Genomic DNA, 25717 nt, shown 5'->3' on the forward strand with positions numbered 1-25717 from the left:
TATATATATATATGTATTTGAGGTCTGTATAAATTGAGAAATGAGGCATATGGTGGCATTTTAGGGCTATAGGTAACCTGGATTAGGGAGAAAGGCAACATTGGAAGGCAAGCTTAGGTAAGAACAGTGACTGGCAGAGTTAGACGGGCTCCGTCACCCACCTGACCACGCCGGGCGAAGGCCTACAGTCCTGTTACCACCTCTCCCGAGCAGGACGGGCTGAGCGCAGCCCACCCAGACTTATTCATGGAATGAGGCCTGCTGCACAGTGAGAAAGGGCGGGGAGAGCCAGCCCTGTTGCCGGTCGTGCACCCCAGCTCGTGACTGGAAGCTCCAGGACCCGGAGTCCGCCTAGCTCACTCTCCTCAGTTTACCACTCAGAGAATTCCCTCCCCGCAATCAGGCGTGTGCAATACAAAGTGCTTCCTTGCTGTAGGCGTCACTGCCCTGGTGGCCTCCCTTGGAACCACCCAGAGGCCAGGATGTGTCTGGGGTTTGGTGGGGAGTGGCTGTGGGCGTGGCCAAGCCCTCCCTGACCCACAGGTGCTTTTCTCTGCACAGTGGGAGATGCCTTTGCCATCAGCTACACAGCCACCCTCCAGGCTGGAGACATCTGGAACGGAGAAAGCCTCAAACTTCCTGCCCAGCTCACCTTTCAGAGCTCGTCACAGGTATTACCTTTGTTACTTTAATCTCTGTCTTGTCACTGCCAAGAGAGGTTGTTTTAGAAACAGGGACACTTTGGGCAGAAGACCTGTTACTTTCTTCCTTCATTCAGGGGTGCCACCTTGCAGAGGAGGGGACAGGCCCTGGAATCTCACACCTTGCCAGGAACCTGGCTCCCTTAGTCATGCCCATGTGACTTTGCCTAAGTTACTTAACCCCTCTGAGCCTCACATGAGGTTATTATAAGGATAGGTAATCAATACATGTCAATTTCTCACCCCTGTGTCCTGCACCCTGTAAGCACCTAACTGGTAGTTACCATTACTATTGATTTTCCAGGGCTGCCATAACAAAGTACCATAGGCTAGACTTAAAAACAACAGAAATGTAATTTCCTTGCAGCTGGAAGCCAGAGATCACGGTGTCTGCAGGTCTGATTCCTTCTGAGCCTGTCTTTGGCTTGCAGAGGCTGCCTTCTCCCTGTGTCTTCCTAAGGGCTTTCCTGTCTGTGCATCTGTGTCCTAACCTCTTCCATGAGGATACCAGGCATGCAAGACCAGGACCCAGCCTGGTGACTTCCCTTTACCTTATTACCTCTGTAAAAACTCTATTTCCAAACACAGTCACATCCTGGGGCACTGGGACTTAGGACTTTAACATAGGAATTTTGGGGAACACAGTCTGGCCCATAATACCATTACAGTGAGTCTCTCCGTCTCTCACTTCCCCTGTGGTGAGTTCACTTCTGCAGTGAACACTGGCTGTCTGCCGGATTGGCAGGTGCTGCACACCGTGGGTACAGGCTGGAGGAGATGTGGTCCCTAACTTCAAGAAGATCAGGATGCTCTGCTTCCTTTTGTCATTTTATTGTGGTTTCAGCCCCTGGAGAAAGTCTTCCCTATTCACAGACATGGAAGATGCGGCTCATATCGTGATTGTGGCCGCCCCAGGTCACATAACAGAATCAAATTGTGCCCTGCAGCCTCCTCCTTGGGCCTCCTTCCACCCTTGAGGCTGCAAGGCCAATGTGACATTTCTGCTGCAATGAGGGGGACAAAAAAAATCAAAAAACATCTTAGATAAATTTATATAAAATGAAAGAGGCTAAATACAAGATACAAGAAAATGACATAAGCCTGGTGGGAATGACAAGTCTCTTAGGAAGTAATTCAGTGTAAAGTAAAAAAGAGGACAAAGACAGATTTTTAAAATTAGAGATGAAATGGCCCAGAATAAATACCAGCAATTTCAGAAGACAGGAAACCAAGTAAATTAAAATCAAAATATAAGATAAGGTAAGAGTCAGAAAGCAAATCAGAAACTCCGAATGAAATGAAACGGACAGAAGCTCCCGTGTCCTCGGGCAGGAGCCTCAGGAGCTGCAGCCCTGGGCAGCTGTGTGTGCTCCTGGGCCATGCTGGCTGGGCAGCAGGTGGCTTGTGGCTCGGCACAGCCTGGCTCCCTGCATGCTCCCGGGCGACCTTCCTTGTGGCTTCCCCTGCTATGCCCTGAAATAGTCCCGCCTGTCACTTTGTTTGGTTCTTCTCTGTGATATTGACTCTACCCGCTAGCAATCCCCTCCATCCCTCACTAGAATGTCAGCTCCATGAAACCAGGGACCTCGTGTATCCTATTCATAGCTATGTCTCCAAGAAAGTGGCATCAACCTGTTGGGAATGACAAATGCCAAAAAGAGAACCCTGCACATGATGGGTGCTCAGTAACAATGTGTTGATTCCCTCTGGGTCCATGTTTTCTGGCTTCATGCTAGGAATTAGAACACATGTCTCAAGCCTTGAAGTTTATGTCATAACTACATACCTTTACTGGGGTGAGGCTTTATGGTTTTTTGTTTTGTTTTTTTGATAGAGTGTCACTCTGTCACCAGGCTGGAGTGCAGTGGCACAATTGTGGCTCACTGCAACCTCCACCTCCAGGGTTCAAGCGATTCTCCTGTCTCAGCCCCCTGACTAGCTGGGACTACAGGCATGCACCACCACATCCAGCTAATTTTTTTTTTCATCTCTACTAAAATTTTTAAGTAGAGATGAGGTTCACCATGTTGGTCAGGATCGTCTCGATCTCTTGACGTTCTGATCCACCTGCTTAACCTCCCAAAGTGCTGGGATTACAGGTGTGAGCCACCGCTCCCTGCCGAGGATTTATGTTTTGCAAAGAGTTGAAGGAAAGCTTTGATAGTACGCTTTAGGCTCCTATCTGTGTAGACCTTGGGCATGAGAAAGCACAGGAAGTGGGGAACACAGCAGAATGCACTGGAATGTGGGCTCTGAACTTAGCGTCAGGCTGCAGCTCAGGAGACCCTGAGACTCCAAGGCACCAGACGTATTACAAAGGAGAGGCAACTCCAGAACAGAAAAGGCCAAGTGAATGCCTCAGAGGTGTCTCTTCTTTAAAAAGTCTAAAACTGTTCCATTTCCCTCTTAGGGAAAGAGGACATACAGTATTTTGATTTTCTCTGAAGCCTCCATGAGGTTGGCCTGCTGGCCCACAGTGGATTTGGGAAGTCCTGCTGCTTCCTTGCCTGCTGCCGTAGCATCTGCAGGGGATTTGTTACCTTGGGAGGTGCATAGCTCAGGTTACAGAAAAATGCCCTAGTCGTGTCTGTAATGAGAATTACACAGGTTGCTTAGCTCACTGGGCTGCAAGCTCCAAGTCCCAACGTCTGGTTCTTTTTTTTTTTTTTTGAGACGGAGTTTCATTCTTGCCACCCGGGCTGGAGTGCAATGGTGTGGTCTGGGCTCACTGCAACCTCCGCCTCCTGGGTTCAAGCCATTCTCCTGCCTCAGCCTCCCGAGTAGCTGGAATTACAGGCATCTGCCACCATTCCTGGCTAATTTTTGTATTTTTAGTAGAGATGGGGTTTCACCACGTTGGCCAGGTTGACCTCGAGCTCCTGACCCCAGGTGAGCCACCCGCCTCGGCCTCCCAAAATGCTGGGTTGGCAGACGTGAGCCACCGCTCCCGGCTGGTCTGATTCTATATAATGGTACTACTACTACTATTACTGCTATTGCTTTTTTAAACATTTATTATTATTATTATTTTTTGATACAGAGTTTCATTCTTGTCACCCAGGGTGGAGTGCAATGGCGCGATCTCAGCTCATTGCAACCTCCACCTCCCAGGTTCAAGTCATTCTCCTGCCTCAGCCTTGCCAGTAGCTGGGATTACAGGCACCCGCCACCACACATGGCTAATTTTGGTATTCTTAGTAGAGACCAGGTTTCACCATGTTGACCAGGCTGGTCTTGAGCTCCTGACTTCAGGTGATCCGCCTGCCTCGGCCTCCCAAAGTGCTGGGATGACAGGTGTGAACCGCCACACCTGACCTGCTATTGCTACTTCTGCTGCTACCGTTCATATTACTAGTACCAGCGACTGCTACCAACAGCAGTAATGTTTTATAGCACCCCCTAGTGTCAGGCACTCTTCAGGGCTCTGTATTACCTAACTTAATCCTCATAGCCATTCTGTGAATTAGAGATGATTACCATTTCACAGATGAGAAAATAGAGATACAGAGAGGCTAATACCTTGCCCAAGGTACAACTGTCGGTGAGCAGTGGAGCCCTGTATGAACTCAGACAGCCTGGCCCTAGCCACCACCCTATATACTGCCTGTCAGTTGCAAGCTCTTCTGCCTCCACCCCCAGGAAGAAGTGTGTTCTCATGTTGGGTCTTCTCAGACACCATGCGGTTAGACAGGTGGAATGCCGTAACATGCTTCATTTTTCTGTTTCATGTATCTTCTCAGCAGAGGAATATTAGAGAGCATTAGGAATTGACCCACAGGGAGTTGGGGTTTGGAGAACCAAATGCATTTGAGGGAGAGAAGAACAGTGCCGTCCTGTCAGAGCCCAGGATTCTGTCTGCCTTTGTGAAGGAGGCAGATGCTGGGAGGCCGGAGGTGACCTACCCTGGTCACGGGCTTGGAGTCAGCGCCCCACCCCAAGCATTTGTCCACAAGGGCATGCTGCTGTGACTTTTTTGGATGTTAGCGAGCCTGGTGTTTGGATTTCACGCAGCCTCTGGTAGAGAGGGAGGAATCCTAAGCCCATAGGCCGTTCCTCCGATGGTGCAACCTTCACAAGCTCTGGCCTGTGCAGAAGTTAGGGCCGACTCCAGCTCCGGGCTTGGTGGGTTGGAAATCACACCAAATGTTACCCCACATGTCAGACCCCAAACTGTTGTTGAAAGCGTTTTCTTTTTTCCTTTTCTAGAACAGAACAGAGCTGAAAGCACTTTTTACCATAACGGCAGAAGAAAGCATAAGGGTAAGAGAAATGACACGACCTGAACACCCCCTGCCTTATATCTGTGTCTCTTCACACCTGTGCTGTGTGGGTCTCCTGCCTGTCCTTGGTGCTATGGGGAGGGGCCAGCTGCTGGCCTTGGTACCCCAGTTCCTGTGTGCCCTGAGGCTGCCTCACTGGTTTTCCTGGATGACCCTCTACCTCGGCAAGGGGGGTCAGCCACAGGCTGGACAGGCTGAGGCTCTACTGCCCGTCTGTGCTACTGTCCAGCCACGCTCCTACTTGTGCCCAGCGTTTGCCACTAGATCAAGCTTCTGGTCACATTTTGTCTTCCCAGATCTTCCCAAAGCCTGCTGTCTGTGGGCAGGCCTCTCTGCTTCTGCTATTCCCCACAAATACTTCTCTATTTCTGTTATTTAGTTTCTTCATTTGTAGCTCACACATTCACTCATTCCTGTATTCACCAAGTGTTAATTCACCAGGTAACAATACTTCACGTTTCTTAAACACCTACTGAGTACCAGGCATTCTAAGCAATTTACGTATGTGGAATTGCGTCGTCTTTACCACAGTCTGGTGAGACAGATTCTGTTTTAAAATCACTGCCATTTCAGATGAGGAAACCAAGACACATTGAAGTCAAGTCATTTGCCCAAGATCCCGTGGCTAGAATGTCAGAGTCCCCAAGACCCACCCCCAGGTTCAATGGTTCTCCAGGGTGACTCACGGGACTTACATGTCTAGTCATGCGCCACCTAATGACATTTTGGTGAACAATGTCATTGAAGTAAAATTTCAGTGCTGCAAAAGAAATAATACTTGAAGATAAACCCTCTCAGCAAGGCAGTTTGCTTCTATAGAAGGGTGTGCCTCATGGATGGAGCAATGGTGAGCACACACCCGGACAAGGGAGGAAAAGGGGTACTTACCCTGACGGAGGTTGCCGCTACTGCTGTGTTATTCCCCTGTTGGCTAGGGTTAGACTGCACAGGCTGGACTAATCCTGATTGGCTATGCTAAAGAGAGCAGGGGTACGAGCCGGAGGGGCAGGGTGGGTGGCTTGGTGAGGATGGTTACGGGCAGGTCAGAGCAGGTAGCCAGGGGTGACCTAGGTCAAAGCAGGTGACTGGAGCAGGTGACCAGGGAAGGTGACTGAAGCAGGTGACTGAGATGAGTCAGGATGGAGATGGGGACCAGGGGAACACATGTGAACTACTGATTAGAACTGGTGGAGGAGGTTGTTTACCGAAACTACAAGGAAATTAAGCTTTAAAATGGAGGACAAAGAACTGGACATACTGACATGCTGATTCTTTGAAGAAAAATTTAGAATTCATTGTATCCAGTAAACAGACTGCATATGTGAAGGTGTTCCCCTAAGACTGTAATGCAGCTGAAACATTCCCATCATCCGGTGACGACGTAGCTGTGTACCGTCCATCATAGCACAGTGCGTTATGCACCTGTTTGGTGATTCTGGTGTGAAACCTACTGTGCTGCCAGTCGTAAAAAGTCTAGCATGTACAATTATGTACAAACATAATACTTGATAATGACACTAAAAGACTATGTTACTGGTTTACGTATTCACTATACACACTTTTTATTGTTATTTTAGAATGTATTCCTTCCACTGACCAAATCCAAAGTAAACTTACCTATAAATCAGCCTCAGGCAGGTCCGTCCGGACGGGTCTAGAACAAGGCATTGTAATCCTAGGAGATGGCAGATCCATGCATGTCATTGCCGCTGAAGACCTTCCAGTGGGACAAGGCATGGAGGCAGAAGGCAGGGATGTTGGCGATCCTGACACTGTGTGGGTCTAGGCTAATGTGCGTGTTTGTGTCTTAGTTTTTAACAAAAAAGTTTAAGAAGTTTTTTTTTTTTTAAATCTGAAAAATATAGAAAGTTGACAGAGTAAGGATATAAAGAAAGGAGCTGTTTTTGTACAGCTATATAATGTGTTTGTGTCTTAAGCTGTGTTATTACCACAGAGTCCAAATGTTAAAAAAATAATGGAAAGGTAATAAAGTCCCAGGGAGGGGAACATCACACACTGGGATCTGTTGGCAGGTAGGGGACAAGGGGAAGGAGAACATTAGGACAAATACCTAATGCATGCAGGGCTTAAAACCTAGGTGGTGGGTTGATAGGTACAGCAAATCACCATGGCACATGTATACTTATGTAACAAACCTGCACGTTCTGTACATGTATCCCAGAACTTAAAGTAAAATTAAATAAAGTAAATAAGTTATAGTAAGCCAAGATTAACTTATTACTGAAGAAACCTACACAGCATGTACTTTTTAAATAAATTTAGTGATCAGGCACTGTGGCTCAGACCTGTAATCACAGTACTTTGGGAGGCCGAGGTGGGCTGATCACGTGAGGCCAGGAGTTCAAGATCAGCCTGGCCAACATAGCGAAACCCATCTCTACTAAAAATACAAAAGAATTAGCTGAGCATGGTGGCACATGTCTGTGATTCCAGCTGCTCGAGGCTGAGACATGAGAATTGCTTGAACCTGGGAGGCGGAGGTTGCAGTGAGCTGAGATCATGCCACTGCACTCCAGACTGGGCAACACAGCGAGACTCTGTCTCAAATAAAATGAATAAATTTAGTGTAGCCTGAAGATGCAGCGTTTCTAGTTTGACAGTGTCCAGTAATGCCCCAGGCCTTCACATTCACTCACCACTCACTCACTGACTCGCCCAGAGCAACTTCCGGTCCCGCAAGCTCCGGTTATGGTCAATTTCCTATGCAAGTGCATTTTTTTTGTCTTTTGTACATATTTTTATATTCTTTCTTTATTTTCTTAGATGGAGTCTTGCTCTGTCACCCAGGCTGGAGTGCAGTGGTGCATTCTCAGCTCACTGCAACCTCTGTCTCCCAGATTCAAGTGATTCTCTTGCCTCAGCCTTCCGAGTAGCTGGGATTACAGGCACCCACCACCACGTCCAGCTGGTTTTCGTATTTTTAGTAGAGACAGGGTTTCACCACATTGGCCAGGCTAATCTTGAACTCCTGACCTTAAGTGACCCAGCCACCTCAGCCTCTCAAAGTGCTAGGATTACAGGCTTTGGTACCTTTTCTATACTTAGATCTATTTATATATACAAATACTTAGCGTGTGTTACAGTTACCTACAGGGTTCAGTACGGTAGCATGCTGTACAGGTTTGTAGCCTAGGAGCAATAGACTATACCATAGAGTGTAGGCGAATAGCAGGCTAGACCATCTGGGTTAGTATAAGCCACGCTATGATGTTTGCAAAATGAGGAAATCGCCTAACAATGCATTTCTAGGAACATCTCTCTGTCGTTAGGTGATGCATGCCTGTAGTTGTACCCACTGCTATGACTTACTACAGTGAAAAGATACAAAGCAAAATCAACACAGGGAAAAGGTTCATGGGGAGAAGCTTGGAGAAAATCACCTGCAAGCTTTTTTTTTTTTTTTTTTTTTTTTTGACAGAGTCTCGCTCTATGGCCCAGGCTGGAGTGCAGTGGCGTGATCTCAGCTCACTGCAGCCTCTGCCTCCTGGGTTCAGGCGAGTCTCCTGCCTCAGCCTCCTGAGTAGCTGGGACTGCAGGTGCATGCCAACATGCCCGGCTAATTTGTTGTTTTTTAGTAGAGATGGGATTTCACCATGTTGGCCAGGAGAGTCTCCATCTCCTGACCTCATGATCTGCCCACCTGGGCCTCCCAAAGTGCTGGGATGCAAGTTTTAAGAGTCCTCTCCTAGTGGAGTCACAAAGGGTATGCTTCATTCCCCCAGCATGAGTCGTGATAACACATGTGAAGTGTTGTCTACCAGGAAAGCTCTTAGAGACTCAGTGCCAGAATTTTTATTGGGGGCTGGCCATGTAGGCACTGTCTGCCTGGCATATACCAAGATTCCAGACTCCCAGAAGGAAAGCAGGTGCTCAGCATAAGCCACACTGTTCGCACAGACAGTTTGAAAACAGAGAGCCACTCTAACCAGAAAATAGTGGAAACCCTCCCAAAATCCATGTTCCCAGACATCAGCTGAGGCCCAGCCTTACAGGAAGGGCTTTCGGAGGATGGCAGTCTTTGGCTGGAGTTGTTCACTCTTTTCTAAGTGGCTAGTAAGTGGCAGGACCCGGATTTGAACCCAAGCAGTTTGGCTCCAGAGCCCTGCTGTCAGGCACTGGCCACACTGCCTCCCAGAGAGCCAGAGTCCTACACAGAACAGAGGAAGAGAGAGTACAAGGCTGGCCTTGGGTGAGTGTTCAGTTTAGTGGGACCATCAGGTCCACTGGGTAACAGGTCCCCCTGGTGGTCTGTGAACTCCTGGCGGTTGAGGCTGTGTCAGATTTGCCCATGTCCCCCACTGTGTGGTACATTGCAGATGGCACTCAGTGAGTAAATATCCCGTGACTGAGCTTAGTGTCATCAATGGCGACGTTTGCTGCTCAGGAGGAGGTGCCTGGTTGCTGTGCGCGTGTGCTAAAAGGCAGGGAACATTCACGGAAGGGTATTTCTGAGCTGCCACAGGCTCCCTTGTGGGTAGAGTTGAGCCATGTCTATGTCGTTCAGGCTTCCCGTCACCTGCATGTTGCCTTCAGGGGAAAGAGGAATGGTTGCCCCTGGGATGCAGGCCTGTGGATGCAAGGCGTGGCCGTGGAGCTGGAGCTGGATTTCAGCCACAGCAGCCCCCAGGACAGGTGTTCCTGGTCTGTGGACCGCATTCAGGGAGCTTCCTCTTGAGTGGGGAGAGGAGGTACACGCACAGCGTGGCCCTGTGGTGTTGTGTGGGCCCAGCAGACTCTTGGACCATAAAGCCTGGCTCTGAGTCCCTGTCCCTCCACTGATTGCCTGTGACCTTGGGCAGGTCACTTACCTCTGAGAGCCTCAGTTTCCCCAACTGTGAAATGAGAGTCATAACAATATTCACTTCATAGGGTGGTTGTCAAGGTCAGTGGATCGAGGGATGTAAAGCACTCAGCACAGTGCCCGGCGTTGTGAGGGCTCCATGAATGTCAGCTGTTTCCATCAGCACTGTTATTATTAGTTACACATGAGGACAACACAGCTATGCCAAGTGTTCTGTGATACTGAGAATGAATGTTTTGCATCAGGGCCTCATGCTCCAGTGCCCACGGGGACCACTCAGGTACTATAAGTGTATGTCAGGCTCAGTGCAAGATTCTAGGAAGTAGTGGAGTGTGGGGCAGCCTGGACACTCAGGTCACCTGTCACCCACCATCCCCACTCTCACACTCAGGCAGTACTTGGAAAAAAAAAAAAAGAGTACTCATTGAGTTTGTGAGTTTGTGACCTGAAATATAGATTGCTTGTCCCATGGGCACTGACAGGAGAGAGAGAACTCCATGGGCTGGGGGGACTGGTAGGCTTCCTGGAGGAGGAAGAATTCAATTGGGCGTTGAAGGTGAGATGTAATTAAAGATAGGGAAGGGGCAGCTGAAGATCCAACTTCTGTGTTAAGCCAGCGTTGACTACTGGTCAGGCATGAACCAAGAACTACTGGCTGGCATGCACATAAGGTTGAGGCAAGGCCATGGCAGTCATGGCGTGTGTTCCAGCAGGGCTGTTGCAGGCACCTGCAGAGATAGTAGAATTACACCAGACCCATGTGGTCTCGATGAATCGAATGAGCTCACTGGGAGGGTAGCAGCGCCCCTGTCGTTTGCATCAGGCAGTTAAGAAACACAGGGTAGGCCAGGCGAGGTGGCTCAGCCTGTAATCCCAGCACTTTGGGAGGCCGAGATGGGTGGATCACGAAGTCAGGAGTTCAAGACCAACCTGGCCAAGATGGTGAAACCCCCGTCTATACTAAAATAGAAAAAAATTAGCTGGGCATGGTAGTGGGCACCTGTAATCTCAGCTACTCGGGAGACTAGGCAGAGAATGACTTGAACCCAGGAGGTGGAGGTTGCAGTGAACCGAGATCACACCGCTGCATTCTAGCCTGGGCAACACAGCGAGACTCCATCTCAAAAAAAAAAAAAAAAAATACAGGGTAAAAACAGGAGGCTTCCATTGTGTAAACAGAGATTCCGCCGCACTTGAGAGCTACCCCATTATCTCCTTAATTTCCTGTTACTTTCCTGAGGGTGAAACTGACGCATGTAAGCCAAGGAAAATGAGATCCCAAGAAATTATTTCTCAGTTTTTCTCAAGAAGTCTTCTTCCCTTTTCTGTCTCTTGGCTGAGTAGTGTCTTTTTGAGAGGAAATAAGAATCACACATTGAGTGCAGGTGTCAGATGGTACTAGACATCACCTTCTGTGTTCATCACATGTGCCCATTGAAAGGGCTGGGTACCGTGCTGGGCACCAGGAGAACAGATCACGGTGTTCTGCTACCAGGATCTCAGATCTAATCAAAGGGAGACATTTAAACCAATTGTTATGGTACTCCGATTCATTTAGAGCACAATTCCAATACTAATTTAATGGGACTTTGGAGGGGATGTGAAAAAAAACTAGTTTCACCTGAAAATATACATTATGAACCCAGATGGGAAGATTTTGAAAATGGAGAGTAATGTGGGAGGATTTGCAGTAGCAGATATTAAGACTATTAGGAAGCTACATTAATGCAGCATTTGACTGCTACAAGAAACATCAGACCAATGGAACAAAAGGTAAAATCTACACACATATGTATACATATGTTATTTTTTAATTGCATTTTAGGTTTTGGGGTATATGTGAAGAACATGCAAGATTGTTGCATAGGTACACACATGGCGGTGTGATTTGCTGCCTTCCTCTCTTTCACCTATATCTGGCATCTCTTCCCATGCTTAAACCAATGGGAGAAGGATGTATCATACATGAATTTGGTAACAACTGTCTGGATCTTTTGAAAGAAAGATAAAGATGAATTTCCTAATCAGATTAAAATCTAAGTAAATATAACAATTTGTAAAAAATGGGCTAATAGGATATGATCTGGAGAAAACTGTGGATTTGGGTACACGTCGTTGCAAACTTTACATTTAAAAACAGCACTCAGAAAGATAAATGAGAAACTTGGGGAATATTTGTAATATATATTGTATAAGAGACAAAAGATTAATGTTTTTAATATATAAAGGGCATTTTAATCTTAATGTATAAGAGATGGAATGCCACAATAGATAGCTACCTATGATATGAGAATTTCCCAAAGACGAGGCTTATGAGGTGCCCTTGAAGCACAGTGGCAGCTCCTGTCACTCTGAGGGCAAAATCACATGGCGGTTAGTTGTATTTGGAGGCCTAGGGGTTTGCACACAATTGCACGTTATCATTTTTGCCTTCTTTGTGGACACGTATTCAAGCCCACTAACCATTGCCCCGATCTGCATTTCTTGTTTTGATGACTGCCCCAGCGTCCTATCCTTTCTGCCTCCAGTTTTGCTGCCTACCCAGCCCATTGTCCACGCTGGAGTGGTCTTCCCTGAAACCCAAACCTGCCTGCTTTCCATTCTTGAGGGGCCCCCATTCTGGATCCATCAGGAAGGCTGACCCCTGCTAACCATCTCCCAGGGCTGCTGGCTGCCTTTGTTTTCCATTATGCTCTGGGTTCACACATCCTGTTCTCATTTTAGCTGTTCTTTGGGCAACGCGTAAACCTCCCACCAGACCCTGACCAGCATCTCCACTCTGTGATGCCCTAGCTCTCCCCTGGCAAGCTGGTTGCACCCTTGGCTTGAGTCCTGTGCATTCAACCATTTATTAAAGCCTGGCATTCTGTGACATTGAGATTATTCCTCTGGATGGCACTTAATACATTTTTGTTGACATCAGAATAGAATTGTTGCAATGGAAGAGACCTTAAAGATGATCTAGTCCTACTTTCTCATTTTAGAGTAAAAACGTCCAGTCCAGAGAGGTTCTGGGAACTGGCCAGGTTCTGAACTCAACATCACTGTAGTCAGAATCATGCCGTGTGATTCGTTCTCTGATCCAGGCGCTGTTCGCTAGATTGGTAAATTAGCAAAGCTGCGTTGGTAAGTGTGATCGTCTCTATCTGTGATTACCTTCGAGATCTCACTCTTGCCTGAACCGTCAGCTGGGAGGCCAAGGGTCTCTTTGCCCTCGGGGCTGCCCCTTAAGGACTGTGTGACAAAGGCCAGCCAGCCACTCACCCCTCTGCTTCTTGGATCTCAAGCTCAAAGTAAAGGGTTTCAAGTAAATGACTTCTAGACTCTGTTTCGGAGAAAACATTCATCTGCTTTCCATGTTCATCAAGCATTTTCTGTGTTTTGAAGGGTTGGATGGGTGGGATTTAATATGAGGCCACTGTGGGCATTTTGAAGAAATGTCCTCTCCACACCACCATCCTCCACATACAGAAAAGTTGGAAGAATAAAATAACTTCATGCTGTAATCCCACCAGCAGGGAGAACCATTGCTAACATGTTTGCTCCTCACCTTCCACAAGGCTATGAATGTATTTAGTACATATTGAAGTCAAACTCTGTAAACAATTCTTCATCATGCTTTTGTAACTTGGTGTTGGATTCTGAGCATTTAAAGTGTTCGTTTTGAAAGCCCTGTTTATCCCGCATGGCTCTTCATAAATGCAGTGACAGAATGCATCAAAGCATCTTCTCCTGCTAATGTGTGATTAAAGGGGTGGTAATCGCAGATGATTCTCTTCCAGAAACAAGAAGGAAAGTGAGGAGGTCTCTGGGGGATGGGAAGCGAGGATAACCATCTCTTTTTCTTTATTCTTAGAGTTTAAGGTAAGGATGCTCTTTGGAATCTGTGCTTAAAGTGATTCTCAGTGGAACTTGGCCACAGCATTTTTAAGGGAATCTCAGAAGTGTGGTTGACGTGGGGCTGATTCTGGTGCTCTAAGCCACTTCTGGTTCTGAACTGCAGCAGTGGGTCCCACCATCCCACCCCACCAAGCTGGATTCAGGGACATTGTTGGCTCCTCCTGTGTCTGGCCTCTTATGTATCCATTCCAACATGACATCAAGTTGACTCTGTCTCCTAAATATTCCTCTAATCTGTGCCCTTCCCACCAACCAACAATAGTAGTAGTCATAGTGCCTCAGATTTACTGACTTGTGTGTGCTGTAACCCTAGGCACCGTTTTTGTGTGTAAATTACACATGGTATAAAATCTACTGTTCCTGACGCTTAGTACATTCACAGTGTTGTGCAGCCATCACCAGTGTCTGCTTTCAGAATGTTTTCCCCACTCCAGAAGGAAACTTGGTGCCCATTGGTTACTTCCCATTTCCTTCTCCCCCAGCCCCTGGAAACCAATCATCTGCTTCTGTCTCTGGATTTTCCGACTCTGTACATTTCAGATAAGTGAAATCACACAGTTTGTGTCCTTTTGTGTCTGGCTTCTTTTACTTAGCATCATGTTCTCAGTGTTTCTCCATGTTGTAGTGTGCGCCAAAACTTCATTTCTTTTTGTTTGTTTGTTTTGTTTTGTTTTGTTTTTTTTGAGATGGAGTCTCACTCTGTTGCCAGGCTGGAGTGCAGTGGCACGATCCTGGCTCACTGAAACCTCTGCCTCCTGGGTTCAAGTGATTCTCCTGCCTCAGCTTCCCAAGCAGCTCGAACTACAGGTGCATGCCACCACACCCAGCCAATTTTTGTGTTTTTAGTAGAGACGAGGTTTCATCATTCTGGCCAGGATGGTCTTGATCTCTTGACCTCGTGATCCGCCCACCTCAGCCTCCCAAAGTGCTGGGATTACAGGCGTGAGCCACCGCGCCTGGCACTTCATTCCTTGTGATGGCTGAATAATACTCCATTATATGGATATACAGCATTTTGCTTCCCTGTTCATCAGGATATTAGCTTATTGTAAACAGTGCTGCTGTGAGCAGTTGAGTACAGATTTTTGTTTGAATGCCTGTTTTAAATTATTTTGGGTATATGCTTGGGGGTGAAATTGCTGGGTTGTATAGTAATTCTATTTTTAACCTATTGCCACTCAGAGCTGAAGAGACCCAGTGACCCACAGTGTGGAAGGGGGTGGGTCTAAAAGTTGAACCCCCATCAAAGGCCAAAGTCCATGGTCCCTGCTGGCTGGTCCTGCTGCCTCCTGCAGCCTCTTTTCATGACCCCCGTTTCTCCCTTGGCATCCAGGTTTACCTTCCTCCAGGCTGAAGTCATACAGTGGCCAGAGTTATCTTTCTAAAATACTGATCTCACCATGTTTCTTCCTGGCTTAAAGCCTCTCACTTGTTCCCCTTATTCCCTTAGGGTGACACAGCAAATCCCTAACCTGCTCTCGAAGGCCCTCGGGCTGGGGCTGCTTGTCTTGCCGGCTGCAGGCTCTGCTCAGGCCAGTCCTTCTCTAGGCTTGCCTTCCTCCTGGCCCAGCTCATTCTCCTCTGCCCACCAGTCACCTCTTAGAGCGCCTTCTCCTATCCTTTGAGCTAGGAGAGGAGCTCCCTCCCTCCCCTAGTCCTCCAGGCTCCCCAGCCTCAGCCCAGGCACATCTGTGGCAGCAGCATCTGCCTGCCTGTTCACTCCTCTGTGGGATTGTGAGGTCCTTGAGCAAGGCCTGGCTCTGGTTCCTCCTTGTTCTTGCAGCAGCCAGTACAGGGCTCCACTGACTCAGTGAATTAACATCAGGAAAGTAGTGTCACATCCAAACACGGGGCCAAACCTGGCAGCCCACTTGGTATATCCACTTAAATAGGAAGGTTCAGGCAAACAAAATTACAGCAAAGCTTGGGTTCTGCCCATGTGAAATGGATGTAAGAATTCTGCATTTATAGTATTGTTTGAAAGATTAAAAAGGGAATAAAGCCTGGCCTGTGGAAAAAATTAAAGTTTGAAGAGATTAGGAAGGCTTTTGGCCAGAGACTCAGGAATTCCAAAATCCTGCCCTGCTACTGCCTCACCCCCAAAAGGTGAGCTGCATACTCAGAGTGGGAATGAAAGTGTTAACAGTGGCACAAACCCTTGATGACTCAGTTCGGGGATCCTGATAAAGGACCAGGCTAGGAAAGGCAAGTGGGATGTGAAGACTACCAGCCCCAACTGCTGGATGTGAGTCTCAGGTCCACTACTTACTCTGTCTGTGACCTTGGGCCATTTAAAAAACTATTTCTACAATGACATTATAAAGTGGGAGTCAAAATAGTTCCCATGGCAGAGTATCATTGTGGCGATTAGATGGATTAATAGGTGTAGAGCACTTGGACCCATCCCTTGGTGCTTAGTATCTGCATAACGCTTGTTCTCCAGAATGACAGTGGTGATGTTGATGCTGCTGCTGATGTTGTCATGATGGTGTTGATGATGGTGGGAGTGAAGATGATAGTGACGGTGATATTGATGATGTTCATAGTGGTGGTGGTGATGGGGCTATTGATGATGTTGATAATGATGGTGTCTGTGGTCATGGCTGTGATGGCGATGATGAATTTGATGGTCATGCTGCTGATGTTGGCGATCATGATGGTGTCGATGGTAATGGTGAAGATTATGATGATGGAGATACTGATGATCATGATAATGATGTTGGTGATGGTCCTGGTGAAGGTGATTGGGATATTGATGATGTTGACAATGATGGTGGTGATGGTGATGGTGAAGATGATGGTGATGGTGATATTGATGATGACAGTGATGGTAGTAATGGCCAATGTCAAGATTGTGGCTAACCCCCCATATAGGCACTGAGGAATGAGAGCTAAGCAGAACCCTGGCACAGTTAGGGCTTGAAGAATATCTCACTTTATAGTGTTGCTACTCAGCGATTTCCTTTTATATAATCCTTTATATAAACATATATTAGTTTATAGAATTAGGGCTTGAAGAATTCCTTTATATAATCCTCTATATATAATCATATAATAGTTGATAGTATGAGTATCTAAAGAATATTTCCATATATATATATATATATATATAATTATATCTTAGCTCATAATCGGAGGAATGCCTAGAGTGGACACAGTACAGAGCATGAATTAAGGGATAAGCAGCTTATAATCAGAGAAATGTCTAGAGCAGATGCAGTGCAGAGCATGATTTCAGGGAAACCAGTTATACCAGGACAAGAATCCATGGCCCAGGCGGCAGCGTTCAGTATCATAAAGATACCCGCTGTATGGTAGGCTTGGGGCAAGAGCCACTCCTCCTGATAAAGGAGTTGTAGGACCCTTGCTCCAGTTCTTGTGGAAGGCCGCCCTCAGACCGGCAATCGACCTTGGTGACTGTGAACTTTATCAGCTCTTGCTACTATGCTGCTTGAAAAGCATCTTCCCATAGAACTCATTGGAAGCTGCCAGAAGGTGGCGGTAACCTTGACAGCTCTGTCACTGCTATGTGACTTAAAGCATCCTCCTATAAATCTTCTTAGAAGTAGTTTACCCATAGATAGAAGTATTGCACACTGCACCCTCTTCACTGCACATGGCCCTTGCCTTCATGGGAATGGGCCCCTTGCTGTGCACTGTCCACCTCCTGACCTAGGTGACCTAATGGGGGTGGACCCCATGTTTTATTGCTAACGACCCTATCACTATCCTTAAAGATGATTTCACTCACTGCCCTGCCCCCTAACCTATACACAATAAATACTCATGCTTCTGGACATTAGGGGCCTCGCCTGACTCCGCTTATAGGTGGTGTGGCCCCCTGAGCCCAGCTGCATTTTCCTTGTACTTCTGTGTCCTGTCTCTTTATTTCTCGGATCCTGCGCCTCAGCACAGCATAAAGCACACCCCACGACCCTGTGGGGCCCTCAGCCCTACACAAGATGATGGTGATGGTGATATTGATGATGTTGATGGTGATGGTGGTGATGGTGATGGTGGTGATGATGATGATGATGAATTTTATGGTGATGCTGCTGATAGTGATCGTGATGGTGGTGATGGTGATGATGGTGATGGTCATGGTGGTGATGGTGATGGTGATGATGAATTTGATGGTGATGCTGCTGATGATGGTGATCATGATGGTGTTGATGGTAATGATAAAGATGATAATGATGGAGATACTGAAGATGTTGATAATGATGTGGTGATGGTGATGTGATGGTGATGGTGATGGTGAAGATGATGGTGATATTGATGATGTTGATAGTGAAGGTGGTAATGGCCAATGTGAAGATGATGGTAATGGGGATATTGATGATGTTGATAATGACGGTGGTGATGGTGGTGATGATGATGATGATGGAGATACTGAAGGTGTTGATAATGATGGTGGTGATGGTGATGATGGTGATGGTCATGGTGGTGATGGTGATGCTGCTGATGATGGTGATCATGATGGTGTCAATGAAGGTGTGATCATGATGGTGATGGTGAAGATGGTGGTAATAGGGATATTGATGTTGATAATGATGGTGGTAGAGTTAATGTTGTTGATGATGATAGCGATGGTAGTGATTATGTGGAGCCTCCTTCTTACCATAAAATTACATATTGAGATCTTACTCTTCTTTGGTCATTCTTCATGGAAGAATAAGATTGAGGAGTAGAGGCATTGTAGGCAGGGCAGGACCTAGCATAATTTAACAACACAGACAAATGAAGAAAGTGAGGGTCATGAGTGGGTCTGCTCCATGAAGGTAGGCTCTACCTAAGTTTGCTCGTTACTTGGTGCCAGAAAACAAGAATTGTAAGAGAAGAGGGTGAAAGGTGTTGGTATCTGCAGAACCGGCCCTGGTTTTTACCTCTTCCTAGATCCAGGCATCCATTCCCACAGTTACGTTGCTACTAAGCATTGATCAAGACCCTTCTCCACTGAACTGTCCGAAGTACCTCTACTCTTCAGTTTCTTTTAGCCACGCACATGTGGCCAAAGGAAAGTAAGATCTTAAGATGTAGATTTAGAAGATGGGAGTGGAAAGAGGAAGAGATTTAGGGTAGCCTGACTCAGTTATCCACTTCTGTTTCTTGAAGTAGGAGGAAGGAAGGGAGGAAAAGGAGAGAAGGAACACATGAGAGAGTTCTGTTGCTGCCTTTTACAGTAGAGTGATGCTGCCCATACATAATCTCAGCCATATAGCTAACTTCTACCATGGTGGGGGAGATTAGGACTAAAAACGTTTTAGAAAAGTGTGCAGCCCCCTGGACAGTAAGTAGTATCCAGCTCCAGTGGGGAAAACATACATATTGGAGTCCCGCAGAACTAATTCTGTTTTAGCTGTGGGCTTCAAGTAATTATTCAATCTCTTTGCGTCTCCATTTGTCTATCAGTAGAACAGGGATAATACGTGTCCCATGGAATTACAGAAGATTGAATGAAATAAAGTATATGAAGCACCGTGTTAGTATCCTCAGGCTGCCATAACAAATCTCCAAAAGCTTGGTACCTTAAAACAACAGCAATGTACTTTCTCACAGTCCTGCAGGCTGGAAGTCTGAAATTAAGGTGTTGTCAGGCAAGACCACACTCCTTCTAAAGACTCTGGACAAGCATCTTTCTTTGCCTCTTCTTAGCTTCTGGTGGCTCCAGAGATCCTTGGCATTCCTTGGCTTATGGCTGTGTCACTCAGTATCTGCTCCATCTTGACATGGCCCTCTTCTCTTGTGTGTGTCTACAAATCTTCCTCTCCTGAGGACAGTCATTGGATTTAGGACTCACTGTGACCTAATATGACCTCATCTTAACTTGACTGCATTGACAAAGACTCAATTTCTAAATAAGGTCACATTCGTAGGTATTGGGGTTAGGACTTCAACATATCTTTTTAGAGGGCACAACTCAACTCATCTCACTACATTTGTCTATCCCAGAGATTGGTGTATTGCAGGTAATCACAATTGTTAATCCCCTTTAAATCCCATTCCTTCTTCTCAAAGATGAAAAAACAAGTTGTTGCTCTTTGAAGGAAAAGGGGATTAACAATTTTGAAAACAGATTGCCAATCTTTAGCTACTGTGTTCTTTTACAGATGGATTTTTCAGTTTCCTTTCTATCAATATTTTGACATCACCTCCATGCAGTGCTATTCATGTTTATCCAGTTTATTGATTTTTTTTCTTGTCTAGTGGCTACACAGTCAGGGCTCAGGGAACAGAGGGACATTTCCAGAACAATGGAAATGGAGTACTTAGATTTCATCTTGGTGGTAATGAAAATTCAAGGTTTAGGATCAGGGGATGTTAGAGCAGGAAAACAGAATTGGTTCTCTGTTAGTCTCTTATAAGAGCCTTTGTGGACAGAGTCAGATTTATCAAAGGTGAGTTATAAGTGGCATCACACTTTGATTGAGGTTTCAATAAACATTTGAACTGAAGCTCCTGTTTCTGACCTAACTTAGCTTTGACAGTCTAGAAGGTCAGGGTGGCCTCATTGGTCAGTCAGAAAAAAAAAAACGTACCCTTGACTACAGTCTATATTGTGGTTGCAAAAATGAGGAATAGGCTATTTGTCTTTTAGCCCCCAAGCAATACATTCAGTGTCCCACGGTCTGGAGCCATTTTGAATTAAACTAATTGTCACAGGTTTGCTTTTCTGAAGAAAGATGCTGATGCAGAGTTTGGGGTATAAAATGCTTACCATTGTACAGAGAAGAGTTAGCATACCCAACTGGAGGCTGCTGTCCTTAGAAAGGCTTGCTTACATTATTGATCCTGGGCTGGTGTCTGTGAACTTGAATTTCAGGATTCTCATCTTCTTAAAACTGATGAGTGGCTCCCTGTACCTGAAGTGTTTTTCACAGATAGTCTAGTTTATACCGATTATCTGCTGTTTTTCTTGGCGTATAGAATTTTGGTACATGCCAGGCACAGGGTGCCTACACACTCAGCCTCAAATGAAAACCCTGGACACTGAGTCCCTGATGAGCTTCCCTGGCAGACAATATTTCACATGAGTTGTGACAGCCCCTCGCTGGGGGAATTCAGCATGTCTTGTGACTCCACTGGAGTCTGGAAGCATATGCCTGGTTTTCCTTGGACTTCACTCCATTCTTCCCATTTCTGACTTTGCTTTGTGTCTTTTTGCTGTAATAAATCATACTTATGAGTGTAATTGTGTGCAGGTGGCCTTGGGGACCCTTGGTACAATCAAAACCCTCTATGAAAGGAAGAAGAAAGGAGCAGAATTGAAAAGAGGAAGAAGTTGAGTTGTGATTTGGATTGAAAAGGCTCAGCAGTCTGGGTGATTTTCATCTGTCAAACTTGCCTTACATTTTTTTATAATCATCATAATAATTGTAATAATTATTATTATTGTATCCTATTACACAAGTAATACATGCCCATCGTGGAAATATTAGAAGACAAGCATAAAGAAGGTGAAAAACCTCCTGAAGAAATTATGTTCAAATAAAATTCTACAGGATTTTCCTTATAATTTACGCATGTATATGTATATATATCCATATTATTTTTATTTTAGTGAAATGGAGAATATACTGTGTATTGTTTTGCAAAGGCACATTAGTATATAAGCGTTTTTATATATTAGTAGAAACGTATTCAAAAATCTTCTTTTAACTGGTAAGATATTCAGAACTATAGGGAAAGGGGGGAAATCTTAAAAGCACCCAGAAAGCAAAAACAGATCCTTCTAAAAGGTTATCAGGTACACTTCTGTCAGAAGACAGTGGAGTGGCACCATCAACATTCTGAGGGAAAGTGATTTTGAACCTCGAGTTATATACCCAGCCGTGCTATCAATCAAATTGAGGGGTGACAGCATTGCCACATGTGAGAAAAGAACATCTTCTCTAAACAAACTTACTTGAGAATAAGTAGATACTTAGGATACTTCATCAAAATAAAAAAGAACTTTCCAAGAAAAAGGAAGAACTGGGATCCAAGGAATACAGTTTTTCTTCAATCGGTAATGCTGTGACAATATAGAAGGCAGTGAAGAGAAAGAAAAAGCTCGCTATGATACCAGAAAACCTAGAAAGTAGCCAGGTCTGATTAAATCAGAAAGTCGGAGAACTCCGGGAGTGATGACTTTAAGAAAAAGTAAATTTGACTCTCTGTAACAGATAGTATTATTAAGAAAATGGGTGTAATCCCAGCACTTTGGGAGGCCAAGGCGGGTGGATCACGAGTTCAAGAGATCGAGACCATCCTGGTCAACATGGTGAAACCCCGTCTCTACTAAAAATACAAAAAATTAGCTGGGCATGGTGGCACGTGCCTGTAATCCCAGCTACTCAGGAGGCTGAGGCAGGAGAATTGCCTGAACCCAGGAGGCGGAGGTTGCGGTGAGCCGAGATCGCGCCATCGCACTCCAGCCTGGGTAACAAGAGCGAGACTCCGTCTCAAAAAAAAAAAAAGAAAAAAAAAAAAAAAGAAAATGGGTGTATACTAGGAAGAAAAAAAGAAAAAAGAAAGGCCGTGAAAAACTTCAGGAACAACAAAAAGTCACACAAGGAAATGCTAATTCATATTGAAGCAAACTGCAGATGTGGCCTGATTTGGAATAATTAATAAAGTGTGAGAAAGCAGGGTGAATTAGAAACATACTCCTTTGAGGGGCCAATATTTAGTGACACAGGATTGGATCCAATTACTTTACTCTGCAGTGAGCAGCATTTGCCTAATCATAGTAATAATATTGTCTTTTAAATTTTGTAGTTGCTGGAATTAACCTGCAAACAATCATCAGGACTGAATTCTGGTTGCAGAACAAAATATATATGTTATAAACCTAATAAATTCTGGAAGGTAGAAATGGGGAAGGAAGGGTGGGGGGCAAGTGTGGGGCACTAATCTCACTAGTCAGAAGACGAGATTTTCTCTAAACGTAATGCCATTAATATTGGGGTCTAATTATTTAATTTAAAGTTACAGAGTATAGCAGGAAAGTGAGGGTGCCATAGGTTCTTTCTCTGGCCTCTGCAGAATTCTGCCCCTGATTCTCAGAAAATGTCACGGATTGCTAGTGCTTCCTTCGGATTGTCACATATTTGATTTGGGAGCTTAACATTCTTGAGTGTCTGTGATGTGCTAGGCTTGGGGTTGGATGGCCCTACTGTGTGCAAGTCACCATGCGTCAGCTCTTTGACAGGCTTGTCATGCACTGAGAAAACTCAGGCTCACAGGGGACCATTGAGGGCCTCCAGGCAGCAAGCCAATAGCTGGCAGTGCGGGACTCAAATGCATGTGAGTGTACTGGCTCCCTGCTTGGTCTCTCTGACACTCAATCACCTGTGTGGCCTGGGAGACACGCAGTCTGACCACACATGAATCCCGCTCTCCTGTCCTCACAGGTTCTGCCAAACCATGGCCTCCACGCAGCGGGGTTCTTCTTCGCCTTCCTCCTCTCCCTTGTGCTAACCTGGGCTGCCCTCTTCCTCGTGGTTCGCTATCAGTGTCCGCAGGGAACCGTGCTCACCAGACGTCGGGTGAGTCTTCCCTGAGGGTGGTTTGGAAGGTGGGGGATGTAAGGTTGAAGTTCATCCTCCAGTTCTGTGGGTCTCAGCCCTAGATCTCCATCAGCATCACTGAGGGGACTGTGCACAAAAACCCATGTCCAGGGCCTGCCTCCAAAACTGATGCGTTTGTCCTGGGATGCATACCCATCATTCTTTTTTTTTTCCTTAAGAGCCAGGGTCTCGCTGTTCTGCCCAGGCTGAGTCCAGTGGCTGTTCATAGGCACAATCAAAAATGCTACAACTTGGAACTCCTGAGCTTTGGCAATCCTCCTGCCTCAGCCTTCCAAACAGTTGGGACTACAGCTACGCACCAACATTCCCGGCCTAGTCATTTTTAAAACTTCCTCCTGTGTTTTCTGAGACAGAGAGTGTTTTCACACAGAGATTGTGTGATTTCAGCTCACTACAATCTCTGCCTTCTGGGTTCAAGCTATTCTCCTGCCTCAGCCTCCCTAGTAGCTGGGATTACAGGTGTGCACCACCACACCCAGCTAATTTTTGTATTTTTAGTAGGGACCGGGTTTCACCATGTTGGCCAGGATGGTCTTGATCTCTTGACCTTGTGATCTGCCCACCTTGGCCTCCCAAAGTGCTGGAATTACAGGTGTGAGCCACTGCACCTGACCAAAACTTCCCCCAGTGATTCTAACCACCAGCCAGGTGGGAGAACTCGTGCAGCTATTACCTAGTACACAGCCTGTCACCCACACCCAGCCCGTAGCCCCCATGCATCCTGTCGCCCCCACGCAGCCCGTCGCCCCCACGCGTCCCGTCACCCCCATGTGTCCCGTCGCCCCCACACATCCTGTCGCCCCCACCCAGCCCGTCGCCCCCACGCGTCCCGTCGCCCCCATGTGTCCCGTTGCCCCCACGCATCCTGTCGCCCCCACCCAGCCCGTCGCCCCCACGCAGTCTGTCGCCCCCACCCAGCCCGTCGCCCCCACGCATCCCGTTGCCCCCATGTGTCCCGTCGCCCCCACGCGTCCCGTCGCCCCCACGCATCCTGTCGCCCTACTTGCAGCCCATAACCCCACTCACGTTGGCTGCTTTGTATTCTTGCGGCACCACATGCAGGTCTCGTTCTGCATTCCCTATGGAAAAGCTTTGGGAGACTCCCGGTTATCCTCAGAGTGAAGCCTAGACCCTTGAGCCTGGATTTTGAAGCCCCCCCGAGACTGGCTTCCAGCTGCTTCTCTTGCCAGGTCCCACCTCACACCCCAGCTTCCTGCTGTACCCAGTGACCCAGCTTCTCTGAGGGCGCTGAGCTCCTCGTACGCACACCTGAGCATTTTCCTGTACTCTTTCCTTCTCAGTTAGGGCAGTTCTTACCCATCCTTTGAGCCTCAATTTGGCCAATGCCTCTGCCTGCAAGGCGTAGCAGGCCACTTCCCGTAGGGTAGGAGCCCTCTCTCAGGTCCTCCACTTGGCTCCATGAGGCATCTGTTGTCATCTGTTGGACTGGACAGGGAGCTTCTCCACCTCTGCATTCCTGTCTGAGGGTGGGTTCCCTTAAAAGCACACCCTGAGACTGAAATTCCAATCCAAGCAGTTTACATGGGAAGTGATCCCAGGACATAAGGGGAGGGGTGGGAAGCGGGGCAGGAAGGGAAGGTGGCTGGTAAAGGGTGTGTTTCGTCAGGGACCTCTGTGGGGCCTGGGGCTTAGTCCTGCCCAGGGGCTCTGGAGATGGAGCAGAAGCAGCCACAGCATCACTGTACCCAGGGGCAGAAGGGCTGGGAGAGATGTCCGCTAAGTTATCGGTTGGTGACAGGGAGGCAGAAAGGCAAGAAGGAAGGGGACATGCTCCTGGCATGGCATCTGAGGCCAGCAGAATTGTTCAGGGAAGGAGTTGGGGGTATTGGCCGGTGGGTCGTGGGCTGGTGGGCACTGCAGTGCTCAAGGCAGGGGACATGGCAAAGAACCAGCTGTGCCAGGGGCCCTACGGTGACTCATCGTCACCCAGAGGGGCAACACCCTGGCAGGAACATCTATCATCTTTGTCCCTCACTTTAGATCATAAACACTGAGGTCCGTGAGGTTAAATAACTTGCTTAACATGACCAGGCACAGGCTAGGACCCGGCTTCTGGGGACTCCCTCTCTCTCCTCTCTGGAGGCTGGAAATTCCACCCCAGCCTGGGTGAGGGGCCTGTTCCTTTTGTGCCTGCTTCCTGGAGGACAGAATTGTCATTTCAAAATGAGGTAAGCCCGCAATCTCCTTGGCAGGCAAAAGTGAGAAGAAAAATGGCCCATCTAATCAGACCTTGTACTGACTCTCCCAAAGCTGTTATCAATCAGAAGAAATAAACGCACCCTGCTGCTTTGATGTCGGAGCAGGATTCATTTCCCAGAGATTAAGGCAGATCATTAGAACTGCACAGAGGAAAAAGCAAGGGTATGAATTTGATTTAAGGCCTGAAGACCCTTTTTTCCTGGCATCACAGAATGAACTCTT

The 25717-nt window shown here is 46.8% G+C and overlaps 1 protein-coding gene across 6 annotated transcripts in view; it reads left to right on the forward strand.

Moving 5' to 3' along the window:
• EVC2 (EvC ciliary complex subunit 2) overlaps positions 1-25717 on the forward strand; it is a 168027-nt gene that overhangs the window by 25307 nt on the left and 117003 nt on the right. For 5 of the 6 annotated variants that reach the window (XR_004261572.1, XR_004261573.1, XM_032254162.1 and 2 more), the window contains exons 6-8: positions 562-671; positions 4908-4961; positions 23099-23233. Coding sequence is in view for 4 of the 6 variants with exons in the window: in XM_032254162.1 (XP_032110053.1) it covers positions 562-671; positions 4908-4961; positions 23099-23233 (299 nt within the window). In the remaining 2 variants the exon portion in view is untranslated. The remainder of the gene's footprint in view (positions 1-561; positions 672-4907; positions 4962-23098; positions 23234-25717) is intronic. The other variant, XM_032254163.1, reaches the window with a different exon arrangement.

The sequence above is a fragment of the Sapajus apella genome, unplaced genomic scaffold, assembly GCF_009761245.1.
Source record: "Sapajus apella isolate SASKATOON/1434 unplaced genomic scaffold, GSC_monkey_1.0 scaffold85, whole genome shotgun sequence".
Lineage (NCBI taxonomy): Eukaryota > Metazoa > Chordata > Mammalia > Primates > Cebidae > Sapajus > Sapajus apella.